General features: G+C 40.7%; 1 protein-coding gene across 2 annotated transcripts in view; it reads right to left on the bottom strand.

The window, feature by feature from the left end:
• Positions 1–651: 651 nt before the first annotated feature.
• LOC102765503 (RCC1 and BTB domain-containing protein 2) overlaps positions 652–19,306 on the bottom strand; it is a 31,540-nt gene continuing 12,885 nt past the window's right edge. For both annotated transcript variants that reach the window (XM_006762732.2, XM_006762733.2), the window contains exons 4-12: positions 18,766–18,932; positions 18,070–18,228; positions 17,835–17,939; positions 16,813–16,955; positions 12,398–12,588; positions 11,746–11,872; positions 9,625–9,764; positions 5,582–5,712; positions 652–1,899 (exon numbers count right to left, since the gene is read on the bottom strand). In XM_006762732.2, coding sequence (XP_006762795.1) covers positions 1,759–1,899; positions 5,582–5,712; positions 9,625–9,764; positions 11,746–11,872; positions 12,398–12,588; positions 16,813–16,955; positions 17,835–17,939; positions 18,070–18,228; positions 18,766–18,932 — 1,304 coding nt within the window. In that variant the 3' untranslated portion in view covers positions 652–1,758. The remainder of the gene's footprint in view (positions 1,900–5,581; positions 5,713–9,624; positions 9,765–11,745; positions 11,873–12,397; positions 12,589–16,812; positions 16,956–17,834; positions 17,940–18,069; positions 18,229–18,765; positions 18,933–19,306) is intronic.

The following is a 19,306-nucleotide window of genomic DNA, read 5'->3' as shown; positions in this document are numbered from 1 at the left end:
GAATGGATTAGATAAGAGATCAACCAAAGGACTTGTATGCATGCATATAAGCATAACCAATGGACATAAGATATTGGGGGGTAGGGGAGGCCAGGGGATTGTCAAGGGCGGGGGAAAAACAGGAGACATATGTAATACTCTTTGTAATACTTTAAGCAATAATAATAATAATAATAATAATAATAAAATAAAAAGATAAGGTGTGCAAAGCTGGATAAACAATGAAACTAAGGATTCTAATGTGACCTCACCAATAAAGAACAGCCACAGGCAATAATATGAACAGCAAGTTGTTTATAACCATTTGTTTTAAGTGGGCTTCAGTATGCTACCTTATTTGAGTAACTGCTTTAAAATACAAGCTCATATCACATGGATTTATATACATAAGGCATAAAGTTGATGCAATATTGCCGTTTCTTAGGAATTAAAAAACGTGGATATAAAGTACAGCATAGGGAATATCGTCAATAATACTGTAATAATGATGTATGTATGGTGCCAGGTAGATACTAGAAATATCGGGGGGAACACTTTGTAAAGTACATGATTATCTAACCAGTATGCTGTACACCTGAAACTAATACAAAATAGTATTGAGTAGAAACTGTATTTGAAAAAAAAAATTAATAAATTAAAAATATACATCTGTTCTATTATATTCAAATAAACACTTTATTATCAAATAGTTCAGTATCAGAACAAGGTTTCTAGTTCCAAGAGTTTTCTTTACATAATATCATATTGTGAAACATATTAGGAAGTTCTGATACTATCCTATATCTCATTCCAGTTTTTATTTTGCAGTTGGGTAACTTGTTTTTGATCTAAAAAGTATAAATTTATCTCATTCTTCTTAATGCTGTATATGAAATGTAAGTTTTAGTGCCTTTTCAGCTGGTATTTTATAATTATACTGTACCAGGTTAAGAGACCTGATTTAAAGGGACATAAAAGTCAATTACAAGAAAAACACAAACATTTTTATATACAGAGGCAAATCTCTCAACACAAAGGCAAAGGACATTTTTCAATTATGTAAGGCAGGTGAGCCCAGAAATAATATTCATTCAAAGATAGTACTTCATATTCAATAATCCCATAAGCGAAATCAATGACTCAGAGTAAACAGAAAATTAAAGTTAGCCCTTAGGCCTTTGACAATTTATTTGCCAAGGCCTTTTGTGAATTCTACTTAATGCTCTAAATTAGCCACTATTTCTCAGAACGATGCACCAGAAGAATATGAACCTTAACAGATGCATGCTGTTTTAAATTTATCTCACAAAAAAAAAGTTATTCTCAGGGCATACTTAAGATTTATAATAAATTAACTGAGTGCCTGCTATATGCAAGGCACTGTGCTGGATGCTGAAAATGTGGTGGTGACAGCATTCCTTGTCATTATCTATGCAATATCAGCCTGTTGAATAACAGAACATTCAACCAGACTAGCATATACTTAGACCAATATGCCAAAAGTGTCCAACTTAAGTGACTCAAAAGAGGAAATGGTAAATATAATAAGAATTTTAATTGTTTTCCCTGGAGCTTAGTCACATCTGATCAGAGTGTTTAATGCCTTTTATATCAACTCTGGATTTCAGCAGATGGGGAAGACTGACCACCATCCCTCTTTTGACAGAACGTAAGTATTCAGCCAAATGTAGCTCATTATTCATACTATTAGAGAGAAGTTATTCTCTGGCTTTTAAAGGGAAGACAGGAATGCTAAAAATGTTTTCCTGCAGGTGAGGATCAATTTTTAAAGGCTCCAACTCTGCTTGCTTTGCTGATAAAGTTCTTCAGGAGATCATGGTCCATTTCTGCAAAGCCTGAAGTTTGTGTTACTACAGTCAAATGGTTTACACAAAACCTGAAGCAGAATTCTTCCAAATCCTAGGAACAACAAAAAAATATTTTAACAAATTCGTATTTTCCATTGTAATACAATGTAGAATGAAAACACACAATCAAGGAAAAAGGATTTGATAGCCAATAGGGAAACATATTGGTATGGCAATACCTAAAGAATAGTTATAAAACTATAGTGCTAATATGAATCTATGGTTGTAAAAATGTAAATGACAGAGTAAAACGTTCAGGTTCCTCCACACCAGCCAATACCAGAAATAGGCACCTACATGTCTGAATTCTGTACCTTTCACAGTGAGAGTACTAGTATTACTAGTATTTGTACTGTTGGTTCCACTTTCAGTATTTCTTAAAAGTATGACACCCCTAGGTCAGAGATGGGGAGCATCTGGCCCACAGGCCATATAAGGCCCACAAAATCATTTGGTCTGACCCTGTCAAGGCATTAGGAGTGAGTTCATTAAATGTTTAACCAAATATAGCAGGTTAATTTTTTTTAATATATTTTATTGATTTTTTACAGAGAGGAAGGGAGAGAGAGAGTTAGAAACATCGATGAGAGAGAAACATCGATCAGCTGCCTCCTGCACATCCCCCACTGGGGAAGTGCCCGCAGCCCAGGTACATGCCCCTGACCGGAATCAAACCTGGGACCTTTCAGTCCACAGGCCGACGCTCTATCCACTGAGCCAAACCGCTTTCGGCAGCAGGTTAATTTTTAAGTTGATAATTTTGTATGGCCCGCCAATGATGTTATAAATATGTAAATGGCTCTTGGCAAAGAAAAAAAAGGTTCCCCACCCTTTTGTTTATTTTCTATATTATTTTGAATATAATACAAAGGGAGTATAAAATAGGAGTGTCATACTTTTAACAAATTCTGAAAGATAGGATGGTTGTTCCATCAGACCCTGATTACCTTCAGTAATCTTAACTGGGAAAATGAAATCATGACTTTCTCCTAAAAGAAACTCCTCAGATTGGTGTTTCTGCCTTACTATAATTCACTCTGGGCCAAAGAATAGTCCTGTAGTACTTCTCTTGATCAGATTTGTAAACTCAAGACAGAATGAAGGTGGCTGGATGCGTTTTTGGCCCCAGACAAATTAGAGCTAGAGGCCTGCTGGCAGAGACTCCAGTTGCCTTTGACCCTGGGCTATGCTGCTCTCTTGACCCAGGACAAGGTGCTGCCAGGTAGAAGTCAACCCAAAAGTTTCTGCTGTATTAGCTGAAACTGATTTATTTAAAAAGCCCAAAATAATGTCCAAGCAATCACATATACACGTTACATATATAAATTATAGCAGATGTTGGAGATGAAAACACAGGCAAAAATTCACAGTAGTAATAGCCATGCCAATCAAATTCACAGTATCTTTTAAGTAAAGAAACAAACTACATGAAGAAAGTCTATCCATTTCACCCCTAAACAGCTACATAAGCTGCTAAGGTCACAGTGGCAATATGACATCTCTAAGTCCTTGGTAAGCCCTAAGTGATAGAAGAGCCAAAAATACACACACTCAATATCAGAACATGTGACTATACATAAAAATGTGCTTCATTAATATATAGTGAATATACCAACATCCATTTGAAATTATGGACTCTTGCTTCAATTTTTAGAAGTGACATTTTTGTCTATAGCACACTAAAGTGAAGCAAGACAGCAAATACACTGTTCTTTATGAAAACCTGTATTTTATGTATACATGGTCTACTTTACTGATTGCCTCTTATGTAATGTAGGTACAACAATTAGTTAGATGGGCTACAGTAAAATACAGTGCCTCTACAGGCTAAATTGAAATTCACTAAACAAACATTTCTTTTTTTAAAATATATTTTATTGATCTTTTACAGAGAGGAAGGAAGAGGGATAGAGAGTTAGAAACACCAATGAGAAACATCGATCAGCTGCCTCCTGCACAGTCCTCACTGGGGATGTGCCCGCAACCAAGGTACATGCCCTTGACCGGAATCAAACCTGGGACCCTTGAGTCCACAGGCCGATGCTCTATCCACTGAGCCAAACCGGTTAGGGCAGAAACAAACATTTCTTGATTTGTGTCAGGCACTATCCTACGCACTAAGGCTTTGGTTGTGAGTAAAGCAAAGTCCTTGCCATTCTTCAAGGAGCTTACTTATTAAAAAACAGAGAGCTGGAAAGTTAACCATACAAATAAGTCACATAAGTAAGGAATATGAAAAAGTCCTGGAAATTAAGCCTAGTTCAGATGAAAACACTATACTACATCTACCAAATTGCCATCCGAGGTAGCTCACCAGAGTCCATTATTATCACCATGACTTTACAAAAAGCACACTGATTTTTTTATTTTTTGCCAGAAAGCATTTTGCATGTTGTCAGTGCCCAAGAAAGCATTACCTGGATGCAAGACAAACGTCCACTATGCTTTTAAATGTCAATGTTTCTAGCTGGGTGACACTTTTTAAAACATTAAGTAAAAAAAACAAACAACTAGTATTTAGAAATATATACATAATGTAATCTAGGAAAAGATTAGAAGGAGCTGTGTGAAAATGTTATGTTCTTTGGTTAATGAATCATTTCCTTCCTTATTTTTTTATTTTTCAAATTTTCTTTACTAAGCATATTATTATTTATATAAGCACACAAAAGGTTAAAACCTTTTCTTCCACCCACCACTAAAATGTCCCTGTTTTTTTTAACCAAAGGAGAGGATATCCTTATAACAAAAGGAAATCGACTCCAAGAAGTATAGCCTGTTTCCTAAAGATTTAGCTCTAAGACAGGTTTTCTTTCCTTTCATTATCATCAAAACAATACATGGTCACTGCACAAAGTTCAAAAAAAAAACAAAGATAAGGAAATGAAAATCATCCATAATTCCACCATCTAAAGATAACCACTGACTATATTTTTCAGTCTTTTTTCTTCATAGATAATGGAAAAAAAATCAGTCTTAGTCTTTTTAAATTCAGCTATTTATACTTTTAATAAAATGAAAATGGGACCATAGTTTTTCAATTATTAATATTCTATATAGTTTAAACAATCCTCTAGGGTTCACACTGACTTTTTCTAATTTTTCAAAATTATAAACAATGCTGCAATAAACATCTTTTAAGTTAATCTTTATCCAAATCCATGATTACTTCCTTAAGACAATTTATGTGAATTTCTTAAAGAATTAGATCTTTAGAGTTTTTAATACATATAATACCAAACTGTGCCCCAGAATGATTGTACCAGTTTGCACTTTCATCAGCAGTTTAGGAGGACAGCCATTGTTCTGAGCTGTAGTATTTCTAAAAATATATTCCCTGGTGTGACAAATGTTTTTATTTATATTTTTCATTTGTTCATAAATCTATATGGTTCATTTGTTCAGTCAAATCACTCATACTATCTTTTTAATTTTAAGAACTATACATTATGGTAAGCTTGCTTTATCATATGTTGCAAAAAATTTCCCAGCGTATTATTTACTTTTTCCTTGTATTTTTTGGTGTATAAGCATCTTTTATTTTTTTTTTTAAATCAAATCCATCCATCCTTCCTGCTTTTGAGGTCCACCCTAACGTTATATAGTCACTAATATTTCTTCTGATATTTTATTGTTTACATTAAGTATTTAACCTACTTAATGTAAAGATAGGAAGTAGACACCTACCTGTTTTTTTCCAGAAGGAAAGCAAAGTGAAAAAATGCTTTTCTTACCTGAGCGTCGTACTTCACAGCAGCAGAGAGCAGAGCAATGGCGTTCTCCTCACAGATGCCTTGCTTGATAGTTTGCTGGCAGAGCTTTTTCAAACGATTTTCTCTATAAAATGTAGCCAAATCTAGCAATCCTGGTGGAAAGAGACATTTATGTGGGGGGAGTGACTTCAAGCACCCTAATTTAAACTCACTCAACGCTTAAGATTTTTTGGACATTATTTTGAATGTAATCCTTAGCTAAGGCTGTATAGATAGATGTGTGCTCATACACTCTGAGCAGGTGGCTGTCCCTAAAACATGGCTGAACTGAGCAAATACAATAGACAAACAAGCAGACATGGAACATAAGAGCAGTGAACAAGGCTTTAATATGTTTCCTAGAAATGCCCCTCTAATTATCTGTCTGCCTGCATTACCAATGTCTGCTCTGGGTCATTTTCATCAGCATACATACCTGCTATAATAGCGCTCATCTCTTTAAAAAGGAAAAGAAAAAAGAAAAGCCTGTCATGGGGACATGTCTGCCTCTCATCACCCTACCCCATTTCTCTGCTCCTCTCTACAGCAAACCTCCGGGGGGGAGTCCTCTGCTTGCTGCCTCCATTTTCTGAGCTCCCATTCTCATCTCAAGCCATTCCAGGCAAAATTCCAACCCTTCCACTCCTGACATCACACCTGTCACTAAAGGCTGCCACAATGCCAAGTCCAAGGCTATTCTCCAGTTTCATCTTACTCAAGAATGACACAAAATTTCCTGTGGCTGATGATCATCCCTTTCTTGAAATGCTTTGTTACTTGCTTGTGTTTTTCTTCTTTTTAATTAGTTACTCTTAAGTCTCTTGGCTAGACCATTTTTCCTGACTTCCAAATGTTTGAGTGCCCCAGGGTTCAATCCTCATATTCTTATTTCACTTATTCCCCTAAGTCAGTGGTCGCCAACCTTGCGGACCATCAGTTGGCAACCACAGCCCCTAAGTGATCCCAGCCCGGTGGTTTAAAATGCCATTACTTGTTAGCTACCCCATAGGACACTATGAAGCACTCCAGTCAGGAATGGCCAGTTAGCATTTGAAAGACCCTTGTCAGGAGTTTCAGATATTCCTAAATCTCCCGAGAGAGCTAGAAATACTTTGTTATTGGTGACATGAGTAGTGTTCAGGATGTGTGGCTTGGCTCTAAATATCGTGAGCGCCCTTTTGCCTTTGCATGAATGGCATTCAAGCGTCATGAGCTTAAGTACTGCTATACCTGTGGAGTGGTACATTCGCTAGGTCTACATCCAGTCCTAGGCTGGTCAAAAGGTTAGCTAAACCCTGCTACCAGAGTATTGTTACACCTACTTCAAGCTAATCTTCCAAGCAAGCTACTTTATAGAGGGCCTAATGGACAGATAGCAGGGATTTCATCAATCTCACATTTACTGTACTTGTTTGTGTCTGCTACTGAGTTTTGTTAAGTGTGGAAGAATTTGGTCAGAAACTTGCTTTCATTGTAAAATGACGCACATGATCAGAGTTATGAAAGAAAAGCCTGTGGTCCATTGGAGGATGCTGAAACCATAAGAGTTGTGAATGGCTCAGTGGTTTCTGGTCAGTTTTCAACAACTCCCAAACTCATACCAACAGCCCTGTGTACTCCCCAGCTTCAGACTCACATTGACCCGGACTCGCAAGAACTGCCCTAAGACAGGACCCTGCCCTACGTCCCTCCTCTGGAGGCCTCACTCCGTACTGCCAGGCACACCCCTCATCACCAAAGTGTGGTTTAAGGAGCCGTGTACCCATTCTTACTTAGGGCACACTTTTGGTGTCTGGGACCCTGGGATTCCCCGACTAACTGGCCCTGAGACCACATGTTTGGGTATTCCCTCCCCTCCAAACCATACCACCAATGCACAGCCCCCCGGTCTCAAGGGGTGGCCTGAGGTGGGGGTGGCTGGAGCTTGGACAGGCAGGCTGTGGTGTCCACACACCCCTTTGATGCAGGATGTAGCTGGTGGAGGGAAAGGAAGGCACCTGGATGCAAGCTGGAGGCCAGAGGCCCGTCCCTCCCATGCCACTCACTGTGTTCAGCACAGAACTCCAAGGAGTCGCACAATCTAAATTCCGACTAAAACTTAACCTGGCCTTTCAGTTCTCAATGAAGGTATACTTTTCAAGGTCTGAGGATTGAACATATTTTATCTGAAGTTAGCATCACATTTAACTAAGTTTTTAGATGTATGATACGTAGCCCTTTATTTGGACTCTTGCCCAGGGCCTTGCAAATACTAGGGGTGAGCTGATAAACATAACTTCCACTTGAATGTTTAATCAACTCCTTTGACTTTTCAAACTCAAGAGCAGCATCTTTCCATCGTCTTCATCTCAGTGAATGATACTTCATGACCCCAGCCATTCAGGCCGAGCACTTCAGCACAGTCATCCTTCTCTTCTCCTTACACCCACATCCCAGCCACTGACAAATACCATCAGCTCCATCTTTAAAATATCCAGATCTGGTCTCTTCAACGCCACCACTGCTACACTACTAACCCAGGGTGCCATCATCTCACACCTGAGCCATTAGAATTACTGATCTTTTAAAAACAGATCACATCATTCCTATGGTATAAGCTACTTGTTGCTTCTCCACTACACACACAGTCATGGCCACCTGGATATGACCACACTTTTCCCCACCTCCTATGCATCTGGCTGGGTTATGGCCTTGGCCAGCTCTGATTCATGGTTTGAAGTAAGGAGGACTTCCAGGACTCTTCCTCCTTAAGATTCTGGGCATTTGCCCTTCACCCCTTTGTCACTGTCCCTCCATCCTGTAATGCAAATGCGATCTTGGACCATGAGCTCAGGGGCCACATATAGCAATGCCCTGCCCTGTATCCCTGTGTGAGAAAGATACTATCTTGTTTAAGCCACTCCCCCCCCCCAATTTTACTGTCAGAATTAAAGCAAATCCTAAATAACACAACCCTATGCTCAAAACCTCACACCAAGAAAAAAAAAAAGCTCCTCGCCATGGCATTCATGGTTAGGTATCATCTTGCCCAGCTCTCAACTCCTAATTCCTCTCAGTATAAGTGTTGCTCAGTCCATTCCAATCACCCTGGCCTTCCCCCTCCTCTTCCACATGCTAACTTTGTTCCTGTCTTAGACTTTTGCACTTACTGTTACCCATGCTTAGGGTGCTCTTCCTTGGGTATCTGCATGGCCCACTTGTGACTCCCCAGGGCTCTGCTCAATGCACTTCCCAACGGAGGCTTCTCTGACCCTCCTGACTGACTGCTTGCATTTACTGCTTAGGGCTGGCCTCCCTCATCTGAGTACAAGCCCCTCAGGGGCAGGGCCTCAGTCTGTCTCTGCACAGATGCCCAAAGGAGCTGCAGCACACAGTGGGCATGGGCACTAAAACATTGTGCAAGAAAGGAAGCTGTAAAACTTTAGAAATCAGACTTTTGTTTACCTGAGTAAAATTACATGCTAATCTGGTTTTAAAAAATGTTATATTGACATGTATAAACATGTCAAATGAATGTTTAAAAATTTGGGGATTGAACTCTTTCTTTAGTTCCTGACAACTGTAAACTGAAACTTAGTATGTATTGAACTCTGCATCCATGAGGTACCCTGTGTTGCTTTTTTAATGTCAGGTGAACACGTCTGTCCCAAAGCCATCTGAGATGGAAATTCACAGATACAGAGACCAGCAGGGCTTATGATGTGGATTTTATCTGTTTTATAATGAAAACATCTTGAGGGCAATAGATATGACAGCAAAAAGTTATGTACAATACTAACATATGGTAATTAAGAGTGGTACCTGCTGCACAGTGATGATAATTCATCTATCTCTTCTTTTATCTATTCAGTCAACTTCTGAATGATTAGTAACAAGGGAAAAGAGTTTGGGTTCAACACACAAAAAGAGAATGCCTTCTGCGATTGCACTCACAGCGACATCCATTTAGGCTCCACAGAAATCACCTTGCCAAGTTACCCAGCACTTTGCCAATCTCTTGGTAAAGTCTAGTGGTAATTAATTACCTACTGCCTCCTCAGGGGGAAGGCTGATGCTGTCTGTGTACAGGTATTCCAGGAAGGCTCGGTAAACAGGATATGAAAATTCACTCATTTCTACAATATCATCCTCACTGTCATCCAATGAAGAACGAAAATGCTCGCACCTGAAGGAAGAAAAGCATGTCAGGTCCTAGCTTCTGGGCAAGAGTAGTTAACACCAGGAGCTCACCCCTGTGGGGCTTAAAGGGGAAGAACCTAACAAGAAGAAAGGAAACACAACATTACACATGACACTCGCCAAGTTGCACACTTTTATGTCCCTGCCTTGGCCCCTCACTTCCTCTGTGTCCAGTTTTCATTAATTTAACAAGGCTGCAAATGCAAACCTGCTGTGGGAGAGCTGCCCCTGCGGCCACACTGGATAGAGACAGTGCTGCCTCCCTGAAAGTACCACACCGTGTCCAGGAGCAGCATTTATGGAAGTCGGGTGGGTTTATTTTTGTAACTGCTGAGTAATTTTGTTTCTTCACTTCCTGTTACGGTTTGAATTATCTCTCATAAAATTCATATGTTGAAGTCCTAACATCAGAGTGTAACAATATCTGAAGAAAGGGTCCGAAGAGAGGTTAGTTACCAAGTTAAAATGAGGTCATTAGAGTGGACGCTAATCCAATATGACTGGTGTCCTTATGAAAAAGAGGGCATTTGGACACAGGTGTGTGCACACACAGGGAGGACGCCATGTGAAGACTGCATTTATGTTGCCACAAGCCAAGGAACGCCAAAGATTGCCAGAAATCACCAAAAGCCAGGAGACTGGTGGACCAGATTCTCCTTCACAGCCCTCAGAAGGAACCCACCCTGTGAACCCCTTGATCATGACTCCTAGCCTCCAGGGCTGTGAGAGAATGAATTTGTTGTTGAAGCCCAGTTTGTAGTACTTTGTTATAGTAGCCCTGGAAAACTAACACACACACACCCTTTACGAAGGTTTATGGACTATAATAAAAGTGAACAAATGTTGTACAGCCTGACCTTACTGAGAGGTGAACTTGAGACTAACATGCTATATTGAGCTTGTTATTGTTGCATTGGGATTTAAGTATCTATTAGACAATAGGATGGTTTTCAAAATCATTATGTGAAAAGAAAGAAGCCAGGCACAGAAGAAAACGTATTGTGTAATTCCATTTATATAAACTCCTAGAAAATGCTAACTAATCTCTGTGAGGAGGAAGATTACCTGTCCCAGACCCCAGGGCACAAGGGATGTTTGAGGAGTGACAGGAACGTTCTCGATCTTGACTTGGGGTGATGCTTTCACAGGTGTATTCAGATGTCAAAGCTCCTCAAATGTGCACATTAAATGGACTTTAAATGGATGCAACTCATTGGTCAAAATTTCTATCAGTATATTTGATTTTTTAAAAATCTGTGTTAGCTCTACCCTGGGTCTGCTGCTCTGAAAAAGCCTTATCTTCTCTTTTTTCAAGCCTCTAAAAGTTCCGTACCCCACAGCTGAGTGGGGAGAGTGATGTTCCCTGCCGGGCCCACCGCCTAGCGCGGAGGTTTACGTGTGTTGAAGCCGGCAGTGCTAACAGCTCACAACACTCACAGCGGGCAACCGGCTGCTCCCTAAGCCAAGGGCCGTTTCTAGTCGTGCAAGGAAGCCAGAGAGCTCCTGGAGAAAGCTCCTGCCCTGAGCCACCGTGTGTGTGTGTGTGGGGGTGTGTGAGCTGAGAGCTCCTGGAGAAAGCTCCTGCCCGGAGCCACCGTGTGTGTGTGTGTGGGGGTGTGTGAGCTGAGAGCTCCTGGAGAAAGCTCCTGCCCGGAGCCACCGTGTGTGTGTGTGTGGGGGTGTGTGAGCTGAGAGCTCCTGGAGAAAGCTCCTGCCCGGAGCCACCGTGTGTGTGTGTGTGGGGGTGTGTGAGCTGAGAGCTCCTGGAGAAAGCTCCGGCCTTGAGCCACAGGCGCTGCGCAGTCGTCTCTGGTAGTTCTTGTTTTGTGTATATGTGTTTCCCCGGCTGCACTGAAAGCCCTTAAGGGCAAAACCGGCCTCACATTTTCCCATAATTACTTGAGTAGTTCCTTGGCAAATAACAAATGTATTTACTTATTTAATTCTCAAAATAAGTGATTCCATACCTAATTTTGAGAAGGACTTTATGTGCATAAATGTACTTTCCATCCACCAGAAATCTCAGGTCTGCGGTGTTGGGGTTGTCAAACTCCCTCTTCAGAGACTCAGCCACTGTGAGGTGGTCGTCAGGTTCTAAGAGAATCACAACAGCGGTGTTTCTAGCATCAGCTACAGACATAATGAAAACGCAGCTGTAGGACAGCATTGCTCCGCGGCGCAGACACTCGGGAAAACATCAGCTCTCTAAAGTAACTGCGCAACTGAGCCATGCTTCTCCCCGAAATATGAACTCGCACCTCTGTAATCATTAAGGGTTAAAACCTCACACACATCTCTTTATAAATCTGGCAAAACAACAACTACAAAGTCCAAAACTATCTCACTAAATGAAATTTTTGAATATTTAAATAAACACACTAGCTAAAAAACAATTTCTCAGTCAAGTTAAAAAGTAGTCAAACGTACTTATGTAGTGTTTGTTTCTGATACTTTTAAGATAAATAAATCAATCAAACTAGTTTCTTTTCACAGGAGTCCATTAGAGGGAAATAAATGATATGATACTGCACTTCACTAAGTCTTTCCTATCAAAATAAAAGCACCAGAGTTCTCTTCCTAGTTTTCAAGGATCACCCAGATGGACAGTGATCAGCTCACCCACAGAAAGGAGGCGCCAGGAGACAGTGGGAGTGGCAAAGCAGGCAAACACGTCGTCGGTGCAGGAGAGGTGGGTGAGGTGAGGCAGGACCACGGACTGGCCCCGGCACTGGCCCCACATGTACACGTGCCCTCCCTGGGTCTTGGCGGCAGATGTGTGGGCAGAGTGGCAGGCTGCAATTTCTATAATTCTAAATTCAAAAACACCAAGTAAACACAGTAAACAGAAGAAGAAATGACTTTATCTCATCCCCTTAGGTTTGATTTCAAAACACAAAACAAAAAAAGTTACACACCTCATCTAGATTTTCAGGCAGTACAGGTATTTACATCGAAGCTATACTTCAATGCACTTATAACTCATGAAGGCCTTATTACCACTTCTAGCCAGCAGGCTTATAAAAACATGTACCATCCCATTTTGAAATCCAGTACAATCCAAGAAAGTAAAGACAAAATAAGAAAGGGAAAAAAAGGCAATATAACTTTTTATTAAAATGTTACTCACTGAAGTAGACAATAAAGGCTAGAACCATCTTGTCGCAGGTTCAAAAAGTATTTTCATCAAAATATCACCAATTTTAGAGTTAAATAGAGCATGCTGTAAGTCACCGCAACTCACACCGCGAACAGTACATTCAGTAGTGATACCTCACTGGACTGTGTCATCTAGAGCCCAAGCGTGCAGTTTTCTGGGACCCACCTGTGTGAGACCCTGGTGCAATAGGCTCATGACTGCCAGGGAGGCAGTTCTCAGAACACTTCCTAATAGAAAACACTGTTTTTGTTTCTTTGGAAGCAATTACTTTGCTCTAAGAACAAGCCACCATACAGATTCAAAGAAGACAGTAAACTATTTTACCCCAAGTGAGGCGGTCATCTCGGGTTTGCTGCGGCAGGCAATGGGATCAGCATCCTCAGTGACTCAGCTCAGAACCTCAGAGTCATCTTTGGCTTCTTCTCCCTCCTCACCTACCACTTCCTTCAGAATATCCACTTGACAGATAACATAGTCCTTCGTAATTTCCCCCATCGGCCACCACCCTCAGTCAGACACACCCCACATCTGGACCAATGGAACAGTCTCCTAGGTCTCTCTGCCTTAGAACTTCTCTCTCCTCTAACCCAAATTGCACAACACTGGCAGGTTAATAATCTTCTTGAAACACCATTCTCACCAGTGCTTTCAAACCTTCAGTGATTTCCCACAAGATAAAACCCAGACAAGTGACATCAAGGCCTTCCATAATTTGGCTTTCACCCATGTCCAACCTTCTTTCAAATGAGTTTTGCCCACACACCCTATATTCCTCCACTGTGTGCTTTAACTAGAGGTTCCCCAGTCCGGGAGGATGGTCCTCGCACAATCTGGAGATTGCTGTGGCGGCTTCCTCAGAAGGCTGAGAAATATTCTTTTCATGTGCAGCCCAAATAATTCCCTTAATTTATTAGAAGGTAGCTCTCAGCTCTTGAAGACAACCCAAGTACTGGAGGAAATGAGGCTGTATGTCCCAGAGTGGGGAGCCTGGATGTGGAGGTAGATTTGAATGCTAGCTTTACCATGAGGCTGTGTGACTGGGAATGTCCCTGAGATCTACGAGTCTGTTTCATCACATTGCAAGGCCAGTATTGCGAATTAAGTGAGAAAACATTAGGCCCAGGGGCTGGAGTGGGGTGGAGGGGATCGATGAGGGAAAAAAGGGGGATAGCTGTAATACTTTCAACAATAAAGATAATTTTTTTAAAGAAAAACATTAAGCCCCAAGCGCGATGACTGGAATACAAACATAGCCTAACAGTAGAGGTTTCTCAGTATTACTACTTCTACTCAGCATTTTAAGTGCCAAAGCCTCATGTGTGTAGAGAATGTGTATTTCTAATGGTCAGTTCAAATTAGTAGGCAAAACATGGGCTGGAAGTCAGAGGCCAAGTACTTAAACTCTTATAATCCATTTTATCATCTTAAAAAAGAGAAGTGGAGGCCTAGCGGTGAAGATAAAGGACGTAAGCCACCATCCCAGTGCGCATTCAAAGTGGTTCTTCTCAGGAGTAACAGCTGCTTCAAGCACAACAGGGTCGGCCCGAAGAGCTCCAGGCCTAGCTGAAGAGAGGAGCGCATCTGTGAAGCTGCAAACAGTCCCCAGATACATCACAGCACTGCCTACAAGTGCTCTGAGACACCTGGGGTCTTCTCAGGGCGTCTTTAAAGTAAAAGGGGGTAAGAAATACATGGACAAATGTGTAGGCACAGGGTGAAGAAGGTTCAACATTAAGAGGTCCTACCGGCATAACAAGCAACTTTGGGGGGCAGAGAGCAATGACATTTGCTAGGAACAATCTTAGAACCAAGGCTGAAGGGTTTGGAGTTGATCTGATGTGATAGACAAGCAGGAAACAGCTGTGTAAACAGAGCCATGATAGGATGAAACAGAGTTCTTAAATTACTCTGGCAACAGTGTGCAGGATAGGCCGAAAGGGAGAGGAAGAATAGCCTAGGTGAGCTGAGAAATGCTGATGGATACGCAGATGTCATGTCCCAGCATGGTGCCAAGGAAGAACCCGGTGGCCTTTGATATTGTGGGAGTTCAGGGCAAGTCACCCCAAGATGTGCTTCTATGGTATGCAGATTGTTTTGAGCTAAAGGCTACTTTAGCCATGGGCTCAAGAGAAATTTCTGCCCCTCCCTGAACTACCTAGAATAACTTGAATTAGGAGCCTTTTTTAATTGAGATTTAGAGAGTGGAAAGTAGAAGAGGAGAGAGACATAGATGTGGCAGCGGAATATCGACCAACTGCCTCCTGCACACCCCCTATTAGGGATCAAGCCCGCACCCTAGCATGTGCCCTGACCGGGAATTGAACCAGCAACCTTTCGGTGCACAGGAGGATGCACTGGCCAGAGCAGAGATAACCTCTTTTGATCTATCTATAGGGCAGGACAGACTTCTATTTACTAAACGTCTGCTCTTCTTATCATCCCGCAATGACCCTTTGAAGCCCCCAAAGCACCTTACCTCATCCTAGCTCAGGATGTCTCATATACCCATGTTCCCTTCTGGCTCTGAACCTCGCATGTATGTAAATTCTCTGACTGTCTCAGAATGTGGGGTCCCCATACATATGTATTAAATTTGGTTATTTTCTCTTGCCAACCTGTCTCATGTCTATTTGATTACTATACCAGCCAGAAGGACCCTGAGAGCAGAGGAAAGTTTGCTCCTGCCAGATAGTATCCATGAGAGGAAGCAGAGGCCGGAGTCTAAGAAAACACCAACCTGGCAGTGTGGAGGGAGGGGGCCCAGTGCTGGTCAGATGGCAGGATGGGGGCTCAACATACAGATAGCTGAGCAGTTAACAAAGAAAAAGGCCTTCTACATTTTAACTACTTTAGTTATAAAGCAATCCGGTAATCTCTGGGAGAAGGGGAGGTTAGAACAGCCCAACACTGTTTAGATAAATATTAATTAACTACTCTGTTCTCATCATATGTAATCACTTCCACAATGACCTACTCAGCAAAGACTTTTAGATTTTTTGAATATCTTTTGAGTACTTTGGGGAAACACTTAAAATGATAGCCTTCCTTTTCCATGATAATGTTCTAAGAAAAATGTAACTGGTTGAAACACAAAGAGTGTCCATCAATGCTAAACTACCCACCACAGAAAATCAAAATTCCTACATTCACTTCTGAAATGTTTACTATTAGCCTCACAAACAGGGAGCAGCCTTTGCCGTTACAGGAGGTGGAAACACTGCTTTTTGCAGAAGGGCTGGTATAGAGACAGCAAAGGGATTGGGATGCGGAAGGATGAGGAGCTGGCCTTCCCTAAGCACGGCCTGGTGACATTCCCCTGAACTCCTAGGGACACAAGGGAAGTCCAGGGTGGGGCACAGGCATGGCTGACGCTGCAGCTGCTACAGGAAGGAGGGGGGAGAAAGTTTAGAGGGAACCTTCAAGTCCAGGTTTGGGACCAAAGCCACTGCCTAGGCACCTCGCCTTTGCCTGAGGTCGTCTGTTCTGATACCTGATTCATATCAAGAAGCAAATTTTCCTAAACCACAGAACACAGACTGCAAATGTTATCAACTTCCTCTTAAGAATGTAAAACAGAAAACAATGAGGAGGGCAGGAAAAGGTCAGTTGTGAGGAGAAGAATGTAGAATATTTGTTGGAGGTTTAGTCATTGTACTTTGTATAGAGTAACTATTGGAGGTATCGATGAAATATGGCTAAGGGAAATAGAATATTTGACATAAGTTAAATTCTCCAATAATCCAAAGCCAATTTTAAAAAGGAATGAATGAATGCTCATGTTAAAGATATTCTAGTACTAGCAGCAAATTCCCCACAATTCTATATTATGTCTAAGTTTTGTTTAATCACTAAGTTATTTTGAAAATGCACATATTACCTGTCCTTTTCCACAACAACAGGAGTAGGATAGGACTGGTTACTTTTATTGCCAGTGCCCAACTGGCCATAAGAATTTGCACCCCAAGCATATACTTGGCCTTCATCTGTTAATACTAATGTGTGTGCGTAGCCACAGGCAACCTGAAAGAGAAAAACCAAATCCACTCAGGCCTGCAAATAGAGAGAAATATGCTTTCACAGAATAGGTTAAGAATCAAAAAAAAAAAAAAAAAAAAAAAAAAAAAAGGGAAGAGGCAGCCTCCAAGAGAGCAAGCATTAAGTTAACCAATCTCTCCATCTCTCCAGAGCCAGCTTAGTTCCCATGCGGCCAAAATTACAGTAAACTCACCCTGAGTCCTTTAGTGACATGAGGCCAGTATTTACCTTCAATGTGGCACTCATTATGCTCACAGAGACCAAGGGGGTGAAGTTAATAAGCAACAGACACTTTCACTTTTTAAGAAGAATTTTCTTCTTTTTTTATAAAAGTTAACATGTTCAATGTGAAAAAAGTATAAGTATGAAAGTAATCTCAAGCTTGACATTTTCTTGAGTTACATAAAGTTATGCAGATAGCTTTTTTAAATGATCATATTGTATAAGCAGTTCTTTATCTTTTTTTACTTAACATTACATAGAGTACTATTCCTAAATCATAAAAACCCCTTGTAAACATATCTTCTCCACTAATTCTGTAAGTAACTTTTCTCTTTGGTTCCTTAGAATGGAGTAGAATTAGAGATCAAAGGGTCTGAATATTTTTAAGCCTCCTGATATATACTTTCAAAATTTCCTTGGAAAAGATTTTAACAATTTATATTCCAACAGCTGTGTAAGAGAGTGCCCTAGAAACTTAAATTTTCTAATGAATAACTATAACTTAATTCAAGGAAATAGAGCTTAAACCTTTACTTCAATGAAGATATCCAAGCAGCTAAACTTTTCATCCTGCTATAGAAACTGTTTTTAATACATTCGTATCTTTGCCACTAAAGACTTAAAAACCAATAGAAGACATACCCGCTGGACACGAACACCTTGCAAAGCTAGTCTACAGGGGGTTGACTGGTTGCCACTACTGCCAAGTCCGAGCTGCCCATTTCCATTGTAACCCCAGACATAAACCTGAGAGAAAAATGAGAGACTCAATGCAAACAAAAGACAGAAAGTTCTCTGTGCGAGAAACATGCCATGTGGGTATGACACTGAAAAGGCAAACAGTTTTCTTAAGTGAGACATGAAATAACCTTCTTACCTCCCCATTGTCCACCACCGCCATGGAGCACATCTGCCCACATGCTATGTTCACAACTACTTTATTCTGTAAGCTGCTAGTGACTCTTCGAGGGATCGGCTGATTAGCTGTTGAGCCAGATCCTACCTGCCCAGAGTTATTATAACCCCAGGCAAATACCTAGTGGAACAAAGAGATCAATTATGCAATATACTAATTTATAAAGTATCCCAATTATACACTAACATATTTGTATGGCACCTCATCTTTGCTCTCAAAGTGGTTGCTATCCATAAACTGTCACAACACAGGCAGGGAAGTTTTGGTCAAATTCACTCTTTCAAAATGTATTAATTTACAAAATTAGGTTGTTGGTGTTATCTATACAAACAGTAGTAATTATTACCAAGTATCATATAATATTTATAATAATATCTACTTTGCACCAGCCATCTTTTCCAGCATTTGGAAATTTTTCTTTTTGTAAATAACCCCTTTGAATATAGCAATATAGAATTTTGCAGTAATAGACATTTTTATTGCATGAAGGTAAAAAATAATATAAACACCGTGACTATGAATTGCTAACAAGAATAAAACTAAATTTGAGGGAGGTGGTCATTTTAATCAAATGATCATCCTTCTAGGATTGCTATAGGGATCTATATAATTATACTGAAAAAAAAAATCAATGACATTTATGCTGACTATTCTTACTTCTCCATCAGATGTTAGCACCAAAGAATGGTAAGACCCACAGGCAACTTCAATCACGTGTTTGTTGGACAAATTAGTAGAGATATGACAGGGCACCAAACCATGATTAGTTGTCCCATTGCCCAGCTGGCTATAAGCATTATGACCCCAGGTAAAGACTTCTCCTTCTGAAAAAATAAAAACAAAACACAAACATAATTAGCTTTCAAAATATCTGCTTCATCATATGAAAATATATAGTGCACTTCTACAAGTGAAACTAAAAATTAAGTTGCAAAAGCGAATCAACTTCCCTGTTCCACCAAACTCATTCTGTAAAAATATACATTTGAGATCAATGAATGGGACCTAGACCAAGATGGCGGCATAGGTTAATGCCGGAGATTGCTGCCTCGAACAACCAATTCAAAAATACACCTAAAAGACGGAACGGACATCATCCAGAACCACAGGAAGGCTGGCTGAGTGGAAATTCTACAACTAGGAGGAAAGAGAATATCATACCCAGACTCAGAGGGGGTGCAGTGCTGAAGTGTAATAC

This window comes from Myotis davidii, unplaced genomic scaffold, assembly GCF_000327345.1.
Source record: "Myotis davidii unplaced genomic scaffold, ASM32734v1 scaffold679, whole genome shotgun sequence".
Lineage (NCBI taxonomy): Eukaryota > Metazoa > Chordata > Mammalia > Chiroptera > Vespertilionidae > Myotis > Myotis davidii.
The sequence above is the reverse complement of the archived record's forward strand: the minus strand, read 5'-3'. Positions and strand labels throughout refer to the sequence as shown.